Raw genomic sequence first — 21,796 nt, forward strand, 5'->3', positions numbered from 1 at the left:
TCAGTTTCACAATTGAAAGGAAATCTCAATTTCTTAATCTAATGACTACAATTGCAAATAGGAGTGATCGAGATAAGAGTTAACTAAGTCAGATCAGTTGATAATATTTTTGATGGACTTTTTAACCTTTTAATACTCAATAGCTAAACACTAGCTATTGTATCTAAAAGTGACTTATGACCTACAAAAGCTTGGGACTCCCCGGTTTTCAGTACCTGTAGTTTGGCAGAGGTAAGGGAAGAGCAGGCATTGTGTAGGCGCATTATAGAAAATAGTCTGCACTCCTTGGATAAAGAGAAAAAACAAAGGTAATGGATTGTTTTTTGTCTTACTCTGGCTGTGTCTGTTTTCAGTGTCATCAACTATATGGAACTATGAATTTTATCTGTTTTTTCCTGGGTACCAGCATAGCTAGAAATGTCTGGTCAGCACCTATACTTTCACCACTATTTTACTGCCTTCATGGTAAGTCGAGCAGAACATGCCTGCACCTGTATATGGAAACGTTTAGGAACATAGACCTACAACTACTAATTTATGAATTATCATGCTTATGTTTTCCAATTTCTTCTTATAAATATGAGCACTGTAGACAAGTGGGAAATGTGTAGGGTAGCCCAAGACCGAGAGATTTGAAGTTTGTCTAATGAAAACTCAAAGGATAGAGTTAGTATTGTGTAGCTGTCTAGTATCTGACAGACCCTTGTTGACTGATAAACAGCCTTGTAGTCATTGTCTTCAGTTTGCAATGTTGATTTCTCCAGGAATAGGAAGAACGTAACAGCTGTATGTGGACTTCTAATGAACTATTTCAAAGCACATAACAATCTTGTGTACTGCATATTGTAGACACAACAACATAATGTCCAGGGGGAAGGATCTTTCTTAAGTTTTAAAATGTTTGTTCCTTCTGAAAAGGAAACAATACTGTACATTGGCATTGAGTTGGGAAACATTGGCCCAGATTTACTAGTAGTTAGACAGTACAAACTTAACCAGTCTAAGAAAAGAACCAGATTTAGCACAGTGACTAATGCTGGATGATAAATCTGGTGTATCTTCAGACAGTCTAGTCTACATTAATGTCACCATTTAGTTGACTTGCTCTGAGCTAGAATTTTATGACACAATATTGGTTCATTTTTGCCTCATCATTGTACCTTTAAGCCAAGCCCCCGTTCTCTGAGAATCCATACCCTCATGTCCAGCAAGTTAAAAAATGTTAGCTCAATCTACATGCACCATATTGCACTAAAGATGTTCCTCTTATACACCTCTAGTCATCATCACAATAGTACGACATCACGACATCACATTGTTGTGTTTTTTTGTTTGTTTTTTTAATATTGGAATTTGATATTCGGTTTCAGTGTTTAAGTGAATATACAAATAATGAGTAAACTGTTTTATTCAAGCGGAGCTGCACAAGGCCAGGTTCCCTGCCAGATTTCTCCATGCCACTTTTTCTTGTTGAATCCTTGCAGTTTCCTATAGAGGTTACAGTATTTCTGACACCAATAAATGGGTAGTTTGCAAACCTATTCTTTCTGTCATAATTACTGCAACTCCATTGGAAGTGTGATAAAGATCATTAGTAAATAGGATGCGTCAGGAAAATAGATCTATTATAGCTGTTATTACTATGTTAAAAATGGAAGCCAGGAAATTAGTGTGAATAGAGCCTAATGGTATAACTAAAAAGTACTTCTGGCCCTGAAAAAAAGACACCAAAAATGAAAAATGCCTCTGGCAGGAGCCGGTTAAATTTTGAGAATTCTGACTATTAAGCCCACTTGTAAATAAATGCTAGTGACTTGGGAATCTGAAGTATTCTGTCATTTCAATAAATAGAATACACCAGACCTTTTAGAAAAGGCACTAGTATTGACCCTAATGTTAAAGATGGTTTCTGGATTAAATATGAATTTTGTATATATGTATGAAGTTTATACTTATCTTCTGTAACTAAAGCAATGCATAAGGGGGAGTTCACAAGGAGCAACGTGCCGCGTGATGTGGCACGTATACGGCGTGTGAGACTTTGAGCGCCGTAAATGCTCCCATTGATTTCAATGGGAGCCTGGATCGTATACGCCGCGTTATTTTGCGGCCGTAATTTTGCAAACAAAATCCGTGTAATAGTCCAATGACTGTGGTAGCAATTACAAAATTAATGACAAACGCAGAAAATGAAAAAAAAATACATGAAAAATTCATGGCCAACATGATATAGGCATTACAGAAGCATAGCAGAAAACATATGCTGTACTGCTTGGCAATAGTCATATTGTCCAAGTATTTTTATAACTTTCTTCATACATGTTCAAGCTATGCAGTATCGGAGAAGTATTCTTGTTCTCTGTAGAGCGTATTGTACAATGATGAAAGTAAAACATAAGTGATGACAAGGCAGAAACACTTTGTGACATGTGCAGATAAGGTGGCATGAAATCCAAGGTCATGAAAAGGGTCAGCATGCAAGACAGTATTAGAACAAAGAACTTTGCAAGTCAAACGTCTTGTATCACAAGATATATTCTCTTCCTTTATATATTTGAGCCAGAAATGTTGTACTTTTTCTCACCTGGTTCTACAAGTCTAATAGAATGTAAATGTAACATAATCATTAATGTATTTCTTAATTAGAATGCAATATTTAATTTAGATTATTATTCTATTTTATCACTTGACATTCATTTTAACCCTATTATTATCATCTGGTGTAGTTAAATGAGGACTGTACTCAAGTTTTCCCTGGTGTAGTCCTTCCGATTATGAAATGTTTGGCAGAGCCAAAAAGGCATGTGATGTCTTATTGTCCTTCAAGACAGCTAGGTCAGTACAAATACAGAGATTCCTTTTGATATGGAAATAAGTTATTTCAGATTGAAATTAACAAAATAAAAGTACTCAACTAAGATGACATTTATCAGAGAAACTACAAATCATCAATGATGGCCATACAAAAGATAAAACACAATTGAAAGCAGCCATTTTGTCATAAATTTGCATGTTTTCCATAAACTGCTGAAATAATTTGCATTCTATTTTGTCATAGGATAACCTGAAACATCCTTATATACTATGACAGAGTCAGCCTAAAGAATATATAAATGAGGTCTGGTCTATGTAAAATGTATTTATTATTTATATAGCTGTAATATACTATTTTCTATCAAAGACCTTATACTTGTACACTGAATTCCTATATATGGATATGCATATCCTACAAGCATTTGGGACATGGTCAAATGGAGTACAATGACCCTTGTGGCTTAAAGGAACACGCTCTAAGTGACCTTTGCAGCAACTGGTCAGCATGTGTACACAAAAGGTTACACATACATGTTTAGAAATCCTTATTTTAGGATGATCTGAAGGTCTAATGCTGGACCATTTGTCTTCTGCTCTTAATTTTAGTGAAGTCTAGCCAAGTTCTTTTATATAGTAAAACGTATATCATAACCTTATCATGTACTAAAGCTTGTAGATATGATTCTTGTAATAATAAACCCTTGCTTTCATGTCTAACTTTTCTTGCCCTGCTTTTTGTTTTAGAAATGTTGGATTCCAACAATTTAATCACATTCAATGGATTGGCCAACAGCTCGAGTTACAGTACATTTGTATTAGATGAAGAGCGGGGAAGACTATTCGTTGGGGCTAAGGATCACATATTTTCATTTAACTTGGCTAACATCAAAGATTATCAAAAGGTACTGTATATGGATTTCATTGAAGACAAGGACATTAGTTGCCATCTTGATTCTCTGCATTTTAATCTTGTTGTCCATTATGAAGTTTCAGCCATTATTTGCATGTGGTTGGTTTTTGTTAAAATTAAATTACATGAGAATACTTGTCTAGGATTGTAGCCTGTTAGATTAGTGGTCCGTGACTTTGGCTGGTCGTGGTGCTAGAATTCCACAGCTCAGTGTCATTTTGGACAGTAACACAGCCGGGAACATGTCACATGGTCAGAAGAGAAATTTCTTTCTTGGGTTTTCTAAACTTCTGTTATAGCACTTTCTGGAAAATAGTATTATTGTCTAGTAGAGTAACAAAGAGAATCATTTGTCTACTATCCGCACATATTCAGTATACATAAGGGATGTAGCACTGTGAGTGCATGCTGAATAAGTACCAAGAAAAATAACCTCAATTCCAGATGTACTACAATTATACTATCAAATAAATAAGTCACAGCCTTTATAAACTGGATTGAAATACTTCTTGAAAGGACAGACTGTCTTATAAGTCTTCCGTGTTAATCTACCATGTCTCCATTTCATTTAGCTGAGAACTGTCCAGTTATCTCCCTTCAACTTGTTTTCATGCTAAGGATGTTAACATACCATATAACAACTAGTTACATATGATGGACTTATATAGTCTATATGGTGAACAGCAAATCTAATGACTTTTAATGAAGTATTACATTAAAAAGTTCAGTCATGGCTACTGTTTGTTGAAAAGGATCCATAAAATTGTGGTGTTAAATTATCAATATGCTTACACTGCAAAAGTATTTAATACCACTAAATTAGTAACAAGTGGCATTTATGTGACAGTTTTGCTACTTTTCCAAAAAATGAGGGGGGCAGGGTCACTGTATGTACAGCCTCATCATAAAATGCACCCAACTTTGTGAATTGCCCCTAGTGTCTTAGCATAGATGTTGGTTGCTGCAGCCTTGCATAACTATTTTATGCCACCAAGGACCATACCCCTCCACTTTCCAGCCTTAGGTGGTAGCATGTCTTTCATTTTCATTGATATATATATATATATATATATATATATATATATATATATATATATATATATATATATATATCTATCTTATTATTAATTGACTTCTAAAAGATCAGCATAGTGTCACAATATGAATATTGAGAAAACACTATATGCAAATGGAGATTGGGAGTTTAGGAAAATTATCTGGTGGTCATAATTGTTACAAAAAAAGCGGAGAGAACAAAAATGAACATAAACATTGAATACATAGCACTAGCTACATTTTAAAATGTAAGTAATGTAAGGTAGTTTTCAATAGTTAATCACTTTCTATAAAAAGAAAAAAAACAATACAAACATAAAACTTATATGCAAAATTATAATAGCAGTAAATCCATCAAGCCAGGTGCAATGTTATATTTTCAGTTTTTGTCATCAAAATTGTAAAAATTAATACGCCATCAAATGTAAGTGTGAGGTGATCATTAAAGTATAATGAAAAAAGTCAATTTGATGTCACTTTTGACATTTTTATTATATAAAGTCAGTAGGCAGCTCTAGGTACAATGTACAGTGTGCTCCTAAAATTGTGATCTTATGGTATGAAACGTCATAAGTTTAACTGAGATTGACTTAAAGTGTTATTCAAAAAGAATGTTATGACAGCCATGTAGGAATAATAATAATGTAGACAAAACATGATCTTTCACATTGCCATTCATTCAAGTTTCCTATTCCAGAATTCTGTCTGGGAGCTTTGCCTGAAATGTACTCTCAACTTTAACAGTCTCAAAGTGTGACAAGTCAAAATAGAGTTTACAGACAGCAACATATGGAGCCAGCTGATCTAAACAGGAACAAGCCCGTGCTCATATAGATTTAGATTCCCAGTAAAATACCTGTTTATCCATTATTTACATAGTTATCACTAAGAAGATCAAAGGAGATAACATATGTATTTTGCTCTGAACTGTATATGAGTATCTGGTTATACTGTTTGATAAAAGTGAGAGCTGTCAAATTGTTTACTATGGTTATATGTGTTTATAATATACCGTGAAACAATCCTAAATTACATGTTGCAAAAAAGCAATTAACCCAAATCCCTGAGGCTGGGTTCATATGTAGCGGTACAGTGCAGTTACAGCGTATGGCCAATAACTGTGTGTCATAACCATGTGTTTTGCTGCCAATGACTATTGTGTAGCGGACATTTCCCATGCAGGTTTTACAGATGAAACATTCCTAACATGTTTATGTAAAAAGCAAAAATGGTCAATAATTCAATAATAGCACATCACAATTTGCATATATATATATATATATATATATATATATATATATATATATGTGTGTATATATATATATATATATATATATCCATCCATACAATCACATCCATTGTACCTCCATTGTATAACAAAACTGTATTTTGTATTAAGTGTGTATTACTGTATAGTACTGCAGATTGTTGAATATTATGCTTGCTTAAAAAAATTCATATATATATATATATATATATATATATATATATATATATATATATATATATATGTATGTATGTATATAGTATATACTTGAGTATAAGCCGTCCCAAATATAAGTCGAGGCCCCTAATTTTAACACAAAAAAACTGGGAAAACTTATTGACTCGAGTATAAGCCGGGGGGGAATGCAGCATCTACTGGAAAATTTCAAAAATTAATATGGTCGGAGTTTTTGGGTGCAGTAGGTGCTGGGCAAGGGGAGGGGGTGTTCTGGTTGTCTGTCTGCCCCTTCCCTAAGCTTGAGGACTGGTTTTTCTTCCCCCCACTTGGAATTGAGCCTGGCTGAATATAGGGTATCTGCAGTGCTCCTATCAACCCCTTCCTGATGAAACAGAAGCACTGCAGATACCCTATAGAGTATTCAGTAGACCGGGCACTTACATACACATTAGGTATCCCTGTGTCTGAGTTTCACAGTCATTTTCTACTTTTATATGTATTCTAGGGAAAGGAGTGATTTAGAACTTTTATTTATTATATATTTTTTAAAGCTTTTTTTTCACTATTTTATGGGAGATTCCATACATTACTATTACGGCTGGTCATAGATCCCCCCTCCCCCCCCAAATAAAATAAATAAATAAATGAAATTTTCTTTGCTTGACTCGAGTATAAGCTGAGGGGGGCTTTTTCAGCACAAAAACTGTGCTGAAAAATTCGGTTTATACTCTAGTATATACGGTATATATATTATCTGTGTATAAAGAAAAAAAAATTCTACAATACTTGAAAATGAAGGGAGTCTGTCAGCAGTAAATTGGTTATAAACATAATCCCAGTACCTTAAACCATGATTCTACAGTTTCCGATATGCCTCTGTTAGTCAGCTTTGGAGGTTTATTTTCATGTAAATAACTGTGTTATTCATATGCAAATGAGGAAAGTGCATTTGGGGTGTATCTTATCTTGCATTGGCTTTGGTAACAGTTCTAGGTTCCCAGACATAACACTTTGTCGCTCATTTGCATATGAATAAGATGTTTATTTAGATATAATGGGGCTCCAGAGCTGAATAACAGAGACATATTTGGGAATTGTAGAATTACCTCTGTAAGGTACTGAGATTAGGTTTATCACCAATTTACTGCTGACAGACTCTCTATAAAGAGGTTATTTTGATGGAGAAAAATTGATGGCGATGGCTTAAAAATAGGTTAAAAACAAAAATCAGAGCCTGTAGTTACTTCCCCAATCCCCCACCACTACTGTTCTGACCCTAACACGCACAGTTGAGAAAGAAGTGGAGACCAGCAATAACCAGGGAAGTGTACAGCTGTATTACCAAAGGATCAGAGAGGTCGGGTTCTTTTTATTTTTTTTTTAACCCATCTTCAGCCCACTGCCACCATTATATTTTATATTAAACCCCTTTAGCCTTTATACTTTTGAATTCGAGTCAAAGACACTTACAAGCCCAGAATTTAATTATAGGGATTGTCTGGTATCTGCAAATACACATCATTGTTTGTTTAATGAAAATTATCCAATTTTCCAATACACTTTCTGTATGAATTCCTCACGGTTTTCAAGATCTCTGCTTGCTGTCATTCCTTGTTTACTTGCAATGGTATAAACCTCATCCTATGGTCATGTGGCGGATACACGGGTGTTGCTCGTTATAGTCACAGCATAGTAATTAGACATCTACCTGGTAACGAGCTGTGCACCTGTGTGTCCATCACATGACCATGGGCTGATTTTTATCCAGTGGAAGAAGATAGTGATTGACATAAAGCAGAGATTTAGAAAACTGCAAGGAATTGATACAAAAAGTATATTAGAAAAATGTATAGCCTTTCAGTTTACAAACAATAACATTTATTTCCTGAAACTGAAACCCCCCCTATTAAGTTTAAATACCTACGTATTAAAGTAACTGACCTTATATTAAGAGAAATTGAACTTTTGCTTTCAAGTGACAGAAGTATTATATGTACATGAAGTAAAAAGATTTTATTTCAGCCAAAAAAAAAAAAAAAAGAGATTAAGTAAATAAATAATAATCCAGGTGCTTTATTCATTAAGGCCTATTGCACTGACCATAGTGGTTTTTATTGTCCAAAATAAACATGTCCATATGTCTTCCACAAACATTGATCTGCAAAAAAATCTTGTATGATTCCCCTACCCTTCTCTGTGCCACAAATGTGGACACAAGTAGGACAGGCTTCATGATTTACAGTCTTTGGATATGACCCAGACACAGTCTCAAAGAATGGGGTTGTGTATCTGGGCCCATAAAAATGCATGTGTCTGTACAATTGTGGATCATAAGTATAGTCGTGTGCAGGAGGTCTTAGTTCTATGCAAGGCCAGTACTGTTCCATTTCATCTGTAAATGATCCCCCTCTATCTATTTATGTTCCATTATCCTAGGTTCCCAATAGATTCATAGTGTGGTATTAAATCAGGATCATATTTTATTCTATACCTAATTCCTAAAAGCTCCTCCACAAGCATACATAATTGACTGTGAGGATCTCTGGATTTTGCAGTGGGTGTGAAGTCGATTTTACTTTGCTAGAAGTACAGAGCTTAGGTAGCATTAAAAGACTAGTGATAATCATAGACAGTATTAGTGATGTATCTGTAGCTAAATACCTATTACATGGAGCAATACCAAGCCAACTGTTTACATAGCAAAATCAGATTTGAGCTGTGGGATTGGAATGTCACCACAATTTCCCACATAGGTCTTCACTTACTAAAGATACAGAGCAGTAATGTACATGAATACTGTCAAGAGAGACCTGTATTATACCTGAACACGTGTGTGTTAGTTACAGGATACTGCCTGGATTGGCTCAAGTCAATTGTTGTTTAGATTTTATCAGACACAGTCGTAATAGAAAATATTGGACATCCGTCCACACAATGGCCCATAAGTAGCAAATTTTGCCTTACACACCTTTTTTTATAGCGTTACCACTATACATGTTGGTATGGCAAAAATGAATTTTGGAAGTGCTGAAGACACGTTTTTGTTTTCTCCATTACATTTCTGCTTGGCCTAACATATCCCAACATGCATTCAGCAACGTTCAATATTCTAGCTGCTGTGAAACTGCAACTCCCGCTGTGCTCCGTTCACTTGAGAGTTCCAAGAAAAAACGAGCAAAAATGTATGCTGCGACTTGTAGTTCTGCAACAGCTGGAGTGTCAAAGGTTGCTTAGTCCTGTAATTTTGCCTTGGTCTGTCAGGTTGTGGCCACACCGTGGTTATGGTGTGCATTGCAGCCATTCAGGGATTTTCTAGTATGTAAATATTGCATTGAATTTGTTTAAAGTCCTTAACAAAACTCAAAGAACATTAAAGGGGTTGCCTGGGATAAATGGAAATCCCTACACTAATCTAAACACCCTCCCCCCTCCTGCTTTCTAAATAACATAATTAATCAATAATGTATATTTACTTATAACCCTGGGGTGGTCATGTGACCGCCCCAGGGACAATTGCTGGTTATCGGCTGTCCTGCAGGAGGAAGTATGAAAGGAAGGAAGAGAGGTAAGTATTAGAGATGAGTGAGTAGTATTCGATTGAATACCTCGCTCCCATAAGAATACGTGTAAGCGGCCGAACACCGAGGGGTTAAGCGCAGTGAATATTTGATGCACTTAACCCCTTGGTGTTCAGCCGCTTACACGCATTCCTATGGGAGTGAGGTAATCGATCGAATATTATTCGCTCATCTCTAGTAAGTATATAATTGGGTCGGGGGTTAGGCTGAGTAGGTTGGGAAGAGCTAGTAGTCAGCAGGGTGGGAGGGAGGGAGAGAGGAAAGGGGTATTGAGGAGTAGTGTAGAAGTTACATAGCAGGAAGCTGAGCCATGTTAAATGCAGAAGATACCAGGAGCTGCTGGAGACACACAGAAATCACTCCAAACACTGCTAAAGGGATATGGGTGTGTTAATTAATAGAGATGAGCGAACACTAAAATGTTCGAGGTTCGAAATTCGATTCGAACAGCCGCTCAATGTTCGTGTGTTCGAATGGGTTTCGAACCCCATTATAGTCTATGGGGAACAGATACTCGTTAAGGGGGAAACCCAAATCCGTGTCTGGAGGGTCACCAAGTCCACTATGACACCCCAGGAAATGATGCCAACACCTCTGGAATGACACTGGGACAGCAGGGGAAGCATGTCTGGGGGCATCTAACACACCAAAGACCCTCTATTACCCCAACATCACAGCCTAACAACTACACACTTTACACACTCAATACCACCTCTCTGACAGTAGGAAAACACCTTGAAACATGTGTATTTGGCACTTGCAGTGAGGAGAGCTTGTCACCAGCAGTGAATTTGGCCCTTGTAGTAAGTTGAGGTTGGCACCAACATTTGTTTTGAAAATCAGGGTGGATTGAGCCTCTAACCAGCAGAGTTTGGGCAAATTCATGGTGGAGGGAGCCTCTAAACACCCCAGTTTGGGCAAATTCATGGTGGAGGGAGCCTCTAAAAACCCCAGTTTGGACCAATTCATGGTGGAGGGAGCCTCTAACCAGCCCAGTGTGGGCAAATTCATGGTGGAGGGAGCCTCTAAAAAACCCAGTTTGGACCAATTCATGGTGGAGGGAGCCTCTAACCAGCCCAGTTTGGGCAAATTCATGGTGGAGGGAGCCTCTAACCAGCCCAGTTTGGGCAAATTCATGGTGGAGGGAGCCTCTAAAAAACCCAGTTTGGACCAATTCATGGTGGAGGGAGCCTCTAACCAGCCCAGTTTGGGCAAATTCATGGTGGAGGGAGCCTCTAACCAGCCCAGTTTGGACCAATTAATGGTGGAGGGAGCCTCTAACCAGCCCAGTTTGGACCAATTAATGGTGGAGGGAGCCTCTAACCAGCCCAGTTTGGACCAATTAATGGTGGAGGGAGCCTCTAACCAGCCCAGTTTGGACCAATTAATGGTGGAGGGAGCCTCTAACCACCCCAGTTTGGACCAATTCATGGTGGAGGGAGCCTCTAAACAGCCAAGTTTGGACCAATTCATGGTGGAGGGAGCCTCTAAAAACCCCAGTTTGGACCAATTCATGGTGGAGGGAGCCTCTAACCAGCCCAGTTTGGGCAAATTCATGGTGGAGGGAGCCTCTAAACAGCCCAGTTTGGGCAAATTCATGGTGGAGGGAGCCTCTAACCAGCCCAGTTTGGACCAATTAATGGTGGAGGGAGCCGCTAAACAGCCCAGTTTGGGCAAATTCATGGTGGAGGGAGCCTCTAAACAGCCCAGTTTGGACCAATTCATGGTGGAGGGAGCCTCTAAAAAACCCAGTTTGGACCAATTCATGGTGGAGGGAGCCTCTAAACAGCCCAGTTTGGGCAAATTCATGGTGGAGGGAGCCTCTAACCAGCCCAGTTTGGACCAATTAATGGTGGAGGGAGCCTCTAAACAGCCAAGTTTTGGGAAATTCATGGTGGAGGGAGCCTCTAACCAGCCCAGTTTGGACCAATTCATGGTGGAGGGAGCCTCTAAACAGCCCAGTTTGGGCAAATTCATGGTGGAGGGAGCCTCTAAAAAACCCAGTTTGGACCAATTCATGGTGGAGGGAGCCTCTAACCAGCCCAGTTTGGACCAATTCATGGTGGAGGGAGCCTCTAAAAACCCCAGTTTGGACCAATTCATGGTGGAGGGAGCCTCTAAACAGCCCAGTTTGGGCAAATTCATGGTGGAGGGAGCCTCTAACCAGCCCAGTTTGGACCAATTAATGGTGGAGGGAGCCGCTAAACAGCCCAGTTTGGACCAATTCATGGTGGAGGGAGCCTCTAACCAGCCCAGTTTGGACCAATTAATGGTGGAGGGAGCCGCTAAAAAACCCAGTTTGGACCAATTCATGGTGGAGGGAGCCTCTAACCAGCCCAGTTTGGGCAAATTCATGGTGGAGGGAGCCTCTAAACAGCCCAGTTTGGGCAAATTCATGGTGGAGGGAGCCTCTAACCAGCCCAGTTTGGACCAATTAATGGTGGAGGGAGCCTCTAACCAGCCCAGTTTGGACCAATTAATGGTGGAGGGAGCCTCTAACCAGCCCAGTTTGGACCAATTAATGGTGGAGGGAGCCTCTAACCACCCCAGTTTGGACCAATTCATGGTGGAGGGAGCCTCTAAACAGCCAAGTTTGGACCAATTCATGGTGGAGGGAGCCTCTAAAAACCCCAGTTTGGACCAATTCATGGTGGAGGGAGCCTCTAACCAGCCCAGTTTGGGCAAATTCATGGTGGAGGGAGCCTCTAAACAGCCCAGTTTGGGCAAATTCATGGTGGAGGGAGCCTCTAACCAGCCCAGTTTGGACCAATTAATGGTGGAGGGAGCCGCTAAACAGCCCAGTTTGGGCAAATTCATGGTGGAGGGAGCCTCTAAACAGCCCAGTTTGGACCAATTCATGGTGGAGGGAGCCTCTAAAAAACCCAGTTTGGACCAATTCATGGTGGAGGGAGCCTCTAAACAGCCCAGTTTGGGCAAATTCATGGTGGAGGGAGCCTCTAACCAGCCCAGTTTGGACCAATTAATGGTGGAGGGAGCCTCTAACCAGCCCAGTTTGGACCAATTAATGGTGGAGGGAGCCTCTAACCAGCCCAGTTTGGACCAATTAATGGTGGAGGGAGCCTCTAAACAGCCAAGTTTGGACCAATTCATGGTGGAGGGAGCCTCTAAAAACCCCAGTTTGGACCAATTCATGGTGGAGGGAGCCTCTAACCAGCCCAGTTTGGGCAAATTCATGGTGGAGGGAGCCTCTAAACAGCCCAGTTTGGGCAAATTCATGGTGGAGGGAGCCTCTAACCAGCCCAGTTTGGACCAATTAATGGTGGAGGGAGCCGCTAAACAGCCCAGTTTGGGCAAATTCATGGTGGAGGGAGCCTCTAAACAGCCCAGTTTGGACCAATTCATGGTGGAGGGAGCCTCTAAAAAACCCAGTTTGGACCAATTCATGGTGGAGGGAGCCGCTAAACAGCCCAGTTTGGGCAAATTCATGGTGGAGGGAGCCTTTAAACAGCCCAGTTTGGACCAATTCATGGTGGAGGGAGCCTCTAAAAAACCCAGTTTGGACCAATTCATGGTGGAGGGAGCCTCTAAACAGCCCAGTTTGGGCAAATTCATGGTGGAGGGAGCCTCTAACCAGCCCAGTTTGGACCAATTAATGGTGGAGGGAGCCTCTAAACAGCCAAGTTTTGGGAAATTCATGGTGGAGGGAGCCTCTAACCAGCCCAGTTTGGACCAATTCATGGTGGAGGGAGCCTCTAAACAGCCCAGTTTGGGCAAATTCATGGTGGAGGGAGCCTCTAAAAAACCCAGTTTGGACCAATTCATGGTGGAGGGAGCCTCTAACCAGCCCAGTTTGGACCAATTAATGGTGGAGGGAGCCTCTAAACAGCCAAGTTTGGACCAATTCATGGTGGAGGGAGCCTCTAAAAACCCCAGTTTGGACCAATTCATGGTGGAGGGAGCCTCTAACCAGCCCAGTTTGGGCAAATTCATGGTGGAGGGAGCCTCTAAACAGCCCAGTTTGGGCAAATTTATGGTGGAGGGAGCCTCTAACCAGCCCAGTTTGGACCAATTAATGGTGGAGGGAGCCGCTAAACAGCCCAGTTTGGACCAATTCATGGTGGAGGGAGCCTCTAAAAACCCCAGTTTGGACCAATTCATGGTGGAGGGAGCCTCTAAAAAACCCAGTTTGGACCAATTCATGGTGGAGGGAGCCTCTAACCAGCCCAGTTTGGACCAATTAATGGTGGAGGGAGCCTCTAACCAGCCCAGTTTGGACCAATTAATGGTGGAGGGAGCCTCTAACCAGCCCAGTTTGGACCAATTAATGGTGGAGGGAGCCTCTAACCAACCCAGTTTGGACCAATTCATGGTGGAGGGAGCCTCTGAACAGCCAAGTTTGGACCAATTCATGGTGGAGGGAGCCTCTAAAAACCCCAGTTTGGACCAATTCATGGTGGAGGGAGCCTCTAACCAGCCCAGTTTGGGCAAATTCATGGTGGAGGGAGCCTCTAAACAGCCCAGTTTGGGCAAATTCATGGTGGAGGGAGCCTCTAACCAGCCCAGTTTGGACCAATTAATGGTGGAGGGAGCCGCTAAACAGCCCAGTTTGGGCAAATTCATGGTGGAGGGAGCCTCTAAACAGCCCAGTTTGGACCAATTCATGGTGGAGGGAGCCTCTAAAAAACCCAGTTTGGACCAATTCATGGTGGAGGGAGCCTCTAACCAGCCCAGTTTGGACCAATTAATGGTGGAGGGAGCCTCTAACCAGCCCAGTTTAGACCAATTAATGGTGGAGGGAGCCTCTAACCAGCCCAGTTTGGACCAATTAATGGTGGAGGGAGCCTCTAACCACCCCAGTTTGGACCAATTCATGGTGGAGGGAGCCTCTAAACAGCCAAGTTTGGACCAATTCATGGTGGAGGGAGCCTCTAAAAACCCCAGTTTGGACCAATTCATGGTGGAGGGAGCCTCTAACCAGCCCAGTTTGGGCAAATTCATGGTGGAGGGAGCCTCTAAACAGCCCAGTTTGGGCAAATTAATGGTGGAGGGAGCCTCTAACCAGCCCAGTTTGGACCAATTAATGGTGGAGGGAGCCGCTAAACAGCCCAGTTTGGGCAAATTCATGGTGGAGGGAGCCTCTAAACAGCCCAGTTTGGACCAATTCATGGTGGAGGGAGCCTCTAAAAAACCCAGTTTGGACCAATTCATGGTGGAGGGAGCCTCTAAACAGCCCAGTTTGGGCAAATTCATGGTGGAGGGAGCCTCTAACCAGCCCAGTTTGGACCAATTAATGGTGGAGGGAGCCTCTAAACAGCCAAGTTTTGGGAAATTCATGGTGGAGGGAGCCTCTAACCAGCCCAGTTTGGACCAATTCATGGTGGAGGGAGCCTCTAAACAGCCCAGTTTGGGCAAATTCATGGTGGAGGGAGCCTCTAAAAAACCCAGTTTGGACCAATTCATGGTGGAGGGAGCCTCTAACCAGCCCAGTTTGGACCAATTAATGGTGGAGGGAGCCTCTTAAAACCCCAGTTTGGACCAATTCATGGTGGAGGGAGCCTCTAAAAAACCCAGTTTGGACCAATTCATGGTGGAGGGAGCCTCTAAAAAACCCAGTTTGGACCAATTCATGGTGGAGGGAGCCTCTAACCAGCCCAGTTTGGACCAATTAATGGTGGAGGGAGCCTCTAAACAGCCAAGTTTGGACCAATTCATGGTGGAGGGAGCCTCTAAAAACCCCAGTTTGGACCAATTCATGGTGGAGGGAGCCTCTAACCAGCCCAGTTTGGACCAATTAATGGTGGAGGGAGCCTCTAACCAGCCCAGTTTGGACCAATTAATGGTGGAGGGAGCCTCTAACCAGCCCAGTTTGGACCAATTAATGGTGGAGGGAGCCTCTAACCACCCCAGTTTGGACCAATTCATGGTGGAGGGAGCCTCTAAACAGCCAAGTTTGGACCAATTCATGGTGGAGGGAGCCTCTAAAAACCCCAGTTTGGACCAATTCATGGTGGAGGGAGCCTCTAACCAGCAGAGTTGGTGGAAATCAGGGTGGAGGGAGCCTCTAACCAGCAGAGTTGGGGGAAATCAGGGTGGAGGGAGCCTAGTATTAGCAGAATTGTGCAACGCTTATGGTGGATGAGTATGAGGATGCGGAGGAATTGGAGAGGTTGAGTACAGACATGGAGTTTCATGTTGGGGTGCTTTACACAGGTGGGCACAAAAATGACGGCTCTACCCAGTGGTGGTTCATTTTTATCAAAGTGAGCCGGTCGGCACTCTCAGCTGACAGACGGGTGCGCTTGTCAGTGATGATGCCACCGGCTGCACTGAACACCCTCTCAGATAGGACGCTGGCGGCAGGACAGGACAGCACCTCCAAGGCATATAGGGCAAGTTCAAGCCACAGGTCCAACTTCGACACCCAATACGTGTAGGGCGCAGAGGGGTCGGAGAGGACAGGTATTCCCGCAACATGCGCCTATACTTCTCACGCCTGGTGACACTAGGACCCTCCGTGGCGGCACTTTGGCGAGGGGGTGCCATCAAGGTGTCCCAGACCTTAGACAGTGTGCCCCTCGTTTGTGTGGACCGGTGAGAACTTGGTTGCCTACTGGAGGAACTGCCCTCCCTGCCGCCAACGTCACATGCTGGAAACATCTCCATCATATTCTGCACCAATTGCCTGTGGCAAGCATTGATGCGATTGGCCCTCCCCTCTACCGGAATAAAAGACGAGATGTTGTTTTTATACCGGGGGTCAAGGATAGCAAAGATCCAGTACTGGTTGTCCTCCATGATTTTGACAATACGCTTGTCGGTTGTAAAGCACCCCAACATGAACTCAGCCATGTCTGCCACAGTGTTAGTTGGCATGACTCCTCTGGCCCCACCGGAAAGTTCAATCTCCATTTCCTCCTCATCCTCCATGTCTACCCATCCGCGCTGCAACAATGGGACGATTCGAAGTTGCCCGGAAGCCTCCTGTATCACCATCACATCATCGGACAACTCTTCTTCCTCCTCCTCCTCCTCCTCCTCCTCCATTAAACGCAGTGAAGCGGACAGATGTGTGGACCTACTCTCCAGCTGTGACGGATCGGATGCTATCCCTAACTCCTCTGTGTGATCTGAGTTATCCCTGATGTCAATCAGGGATTCTCTCAGAACACACAAGAGCGGGATTGTAAGGCTCACCATCGCATCCTCAGAGCTCACCCTCCTTGTGGACTCCTCAAAGACCCGTAGGATGTCACAAAGGTCTCTCATCCATGGCCACTCATGGATGTGAAACTGAGGCAGCTGACTTTGTGGCACCCTAGGGTTTTGTAGCTGGTATTCCATCAAAGGTCTCTGCTGCTCAACCACTCTATTCAACATCTGAAACGTTGAGTTCCAGCGTGTGGGGACGTCGCACAAAAGCCGGTGTTGTGGCACATGCAGGCGTTGCTGGAGAGATTTTAAGCTAGCAGCGGCTACTGTCGACTTGCGAAAGTGGGCGCACATGCGCCGCACTTTCACCAGTAGCTCTGGAACATTGGGGTAGCTCTTTAGGAAACGTTGCACCACTAGGTTGAAGACGTGGGCCAGGCATGGAACATGTTGGAGTCCGGCAAGCTCCAGAGCTGCTACCAGGTTCCAGCCGTTATCACAAACGACCATGCCTGGGCCCAGGTGCAGCGGCTCAAACCATATTGCCGTCTCATCGAGGAGGGCATCCCTCACCTCGGAGGCAGTGTGCTGTCTGTCCCCCAAGCTGATCAGCTTCAGCACAGCCTGCTGACGTCTACCAACGCCAGTGCTGCAACGTTTCCAACTCGTAGCTGGGGTCAATCTAACAGCGGAGGAGGAGGCGGTGGCGGAGGAGGAGGCGGTGGCGGAGGAGGAGGCGGTAGAGGAGGAGGAGGAGGGGGGTGTTCTTCTCGTGTCCCTGCCAGGAATGTTAGGCGGGGAGACGAGGTACACCGGGCCAGTTTGGGAAGCAGTCCCAGCCTCAACTACATTCACCCAGTGTGCCGTCAGTGAAATGTAGCGTCCCTGTCCGCATGCACTTGTCCACGCGTCGGTGGTCAAGTGGACCTTTGTGCAAAGCGCGGAACTAAGGGCCCGCCTGATGTTGAGTGACACGTGCTGGTGCAAGGCGGGGAAGGCACACCGGGAGAAGTAGTGACGGCTAGGGACGGCATAGCGAGGTGCCGCAGTTGCCATCAGGTCCAGGAAGGCGGGAGTTTCAACAAGCCGGAACGCCAACATCTCCTGGGCCAGCAGTTTAGCGATGTTGGCGTTCAAGGCTTGCGCGTGTGGGTGGTTAGCAGTGTATTTCTGCCGCCGCTCCAATGTCTGAGAGATGGTGGGTTGTTGTAAAGAAACGCCTGATGGTGCCTTTGATGGTGCAGGAGAAGGAGATAAGACAGGACCAGGGGAGGATGAGGTAGAAGTCAACAAAGTGGCGGAGGCAGATGAAGTGGTGTCCTGGCTCGTCCTCTGGAGTGCATCGCCAGCACAGTCAGCAGTGGCAGTGGCAGAGGCAGAGGCAGTGGCAGAGGCAGTGGCAGTGGCGTGAACGGCAGGCGGCCTTTGTCCTGCCGTTGCTGCCTGCCACTGATTCCAGTGCTTGGATTCCAAATGACGGCGCATTGAAGTGGTGGACAGGTTGCTCTTCTCAGAGCCCCTAATCAATTTCGAGAGGCAAATTGTGCAGACAACACTATATCTGTCCTCGGCGCATTCCTTGAAAAAACTCCACACCTTCGAGAAACGTGCCCTCGAGGTGGGAGTTTTTCGGGGCTGGGTACGAACTGGAACATCTTGGGAGATTCCGGGTGTGGCCTGGCTTCGCCTAAGCTGCTGACCTCTGCCTCTGCCTCTAGCTACCCTTTTTGGTGCTGCACCTGCCTCAACATCCACACTACTTTCCCCGCTTGACATCCCCCCTGTCCAGGTCGGGTCAGTGTCCTCATCATCCACCACTTCCTCTTCCAACTCCTGTCTCATCTCCTCCTCCCGCACAATGCGCCGGTCAACTGGATGCCCTGACGGCAACTGCGTCACATCATCGTCGATGAGGGTGGGTTGCTGGTCATCCACCACCAAATCGAACGGAGATGGAGGAGACTCTAGTGTTTGAGCATCTGGACACAGATGCTCCTCTGTTAGGTTCGTGGAATCGTGACGTGGAGAGGCAGGTTGAGGGACAATGAAAGGAGCGGAGAACAGCTCTGGGGAGCAGGGACAGTTTGGGTTATTGTTCTGTAAAGCTTCGGAATTTTGGGAGGAAGGAAGACAAGACTGTTGGGTAATAGGAGGAGAGGAGGCAGAGTCTGACTGGCTGCTGGACAATGTGCTGTAAGCGTTCTCTGACAGCCATTGCAAGACCTGTTCCTGGTTCTCGGGCCTACTAAGGTTTGTACCCTGCAGTTTAGTTAATGTGGCAAGCAACCCTGGCACTGTGGAGTGGCGCAATGCTTGCTGCCCCACAGGAGTAGGCACGGGACGCCCTGTGGCTTCACTGCTACCTTGCTCCCCAGAACCATTCCCCCGACCTCGCCCACGGCCTCGTCCACGTCCCTTTCCGGGAGCCTTGCGCATTTTGAATTCCTAGTTAGAAATTGGCACTGTATACCAGTAGTAAAAATTGTGGGTGCACGTAACCCCAATATATTCTTTGAATTACCAGTCAGAAACTGGCACTATATGGCAGTAGCAAGAAATGAGGGTATTTGTATTCCCAATATATTCTTTGAATTCCCAGTCAGACAATGGCACTGTATACCAGTAGTAAAAATTGTGGGTGCACGTAACCCCAATATATTCTTTGAATTCCCAGTCAGACACTGGCACTATATGGCAGTAGCAAGAAATGAGGGTATTTGTATTCCCAATATATTCTTTGAATTCCCAGTCAGACAATGGCACTGTATACCAGTAGTAAAAATTGTGGGTGCACGTAACCCCAATATATTCTTTGAATTCCCAGTCAGACACTGGCACTATATGGCAGTAGCAAGAAATGAGGGTATTTGTATTCCCAATATATTCTTTGAATTCCCAGTCAGACAATGGCACTGTATACCAGTAGTAAAAATTGTGGGTGTATATAGCCCCAATTCTATTGCTAGTGGACTTGCAGGGTATTTCTGGGGTGAAGGTGGGGGGGCACACCGTTGGAACGGGTATCGGGGTATATATCGGGTATACGGGAATACACTGACAGTGTATTCCATTCAGGATCCTGGGAAAGCTGGGTTGCGGCGATTGAGCCCGTCAGTGCCACGTTACACTGACAAGCTTCTCCCTGGAATTTAGCTCTTACAAGAGCTGTTGTGGTTGTCTTCTCCTTCCTATCCTAGCCTGTCCCTGCCTACCCAGAATCTAAGCCCTAGCTAGCTGGACGGAAACCTCCGTCCTCGGTGAATTGCAAGCTCAGAATGACGCGAACCTGGGCGGCGCTGTTCTTTTAAATTAGAGGTCACATGTTTTCGGCAGCCAATGGGTTTTGCCTACTTTTCTCAACGTCACCGGTGTCGTAGTTCCTGTCCCACCTACCCTGCACTGTTATTGGAGCAAAAAAGGCGCCAGGGAAGGTGGGAGGGGAATCGAGTAATGGCGCACTTTACCACGCGGTGTTCGATTCGATTCGAACATGCCGAACAGCCTAATATCCGATCGAACATGAGTTCGATAGAACACTGTTCGCTCATCTCTATTAATTAACCCATTAAAGAGGACCTTTCATCATCCGGGGCACATGCAGTTTAATACACCGCTAGAAAGCCAACATTGCACTGAATTCAGTGCACTAACGGCTTTCCCGTTCTGTTCCCCAGTGAAAAGCTATCAGTGCCAGTACCATAGCTCTTCACCATCAGAATGGCATTTCTGACAGTCAGTCAGGAACACCCTTCCTCACAGTAGCGCCTATAGCGCTGTACTGTGAGAGCAGTGAGCACCTCTCTCTCCTCCTGATAGTACTTGTCCATAGATGAGTACTGGGGGGGGGGGTGTACCTTACCGCTCAGCGTCATCGCTGGGCAGTAAGTGACCCTCCCCCTCTCACAGTATTTTGCTATAGACACTACTGTGAGGAAGGGCATTCCTGACTGACTGTCAGAAACGCCCTTCCGACAGTGAAGAGCTACGGTACCGGCACCAATAACTCTTCACTGGAGGCAAAAAACGGGAAAGCCGATGCACTGAATTCAGCACACTGTTGGCTTTCTATTGGTGTATTAAACCACATGTGACCCAGATGGTGAAAGGTCCTCTTTAATAGCACCAACAGACCTTTTTGGAAAAAAAAAAAACATTTTTTGCCTGGAAAACCCCTTTAAGGGTGGAGACCTCTGTACACTATGCAAGGTACAACCATTCAGTACATATTTCTTTTCTTATAAGATAGAGCACTCATCAAAATAAAACAAAAATACAAAACTTTAGAGAATACAGGAAATGGAGTGGGAGGATACAGGGGATGCAGTCGCAGTGTCTCCGTGTCTGTGAGCTGCATGCTATGAGCAGGGCAGCAGCTTGAGGATGACATCTGATCTCTTATCACAGATATAGCTTTATCATCTTGCCAGGAGGAGCCCACTAACTCCGCAAGCAGGGAGAGATCACATTTATAAAGGGAATGGAAATGGCCCAAAATAAGCAGAAGTAAAACACACAATTTCTGTCTATATTATATCTGTCTATACTACGCTTTCAAAGGGCTTTATATGTTTGGAAGTAAATACCTAACATTTCAACCATTTTTTAAGGTCCACATGTAATAACCATACTTCCCTTTACATATATATAGATGTATAAATATATTTTCTATATCTTTTAGATTACATGGCCTGTAACGAATACTCGGCGGGATGAATGTAAGTGGGCTGGTAAAGATATTCTGGTAAGTACAAACCTTTGTACTTTTACCGTTTTATCAACTTTCTGCGATGCATAAACATTTGCTACGATGTATTTAATGTCTTTCCTTCCAGATGCATTAACCCGTTCCCGCCGATGGCACTTTTTGACTTCCTGACCAAGCTC

At 43.8% G+C, this 21,796-nt stretch overlaps 1 protein-coding gene across 1 annotated transcript in view; it reads left to right on the plus strand.

Annotated features, from left to right (window-relative positions):
- SEMA3A (semaphorin 3A) overlaps window positions 1-21,796 on the plus strand; it is a 201,565-nt gene that overhangs the window by 52,826 nt on the left and 126,943 nt on the right. The window contains exons 2-3 of the mRNA XM_075274048.1: window positions 3,559-3,716; window positions 21,591-21,653. Of these exons, the coding sequence (XP_075130149.1) occupies window positions 3,559-3,716; window positions 21,591-21,653 (221 nt within the window). The remainder of the gene's footprint in view (window positions 1-3,558; window positions 3,717-21,590; window positions 21,654-21,796) is intronic.

Source organism: Leptodactylus fuscus, chromosome 5 (genome assembly GCF_031893055.1).
Source record: "Leptodactylus fuscus isolate aLepFus1 chromosome 5, aLepFus1.hap2, whole genome shotgun sequence".
Classification (NCBI taxonomy): Eukaryota; Metazoa; Chordata; class Amphibia; order Anura; family Leptodactylidae; genus Leptodactylus; species Leptodactylus fuscus.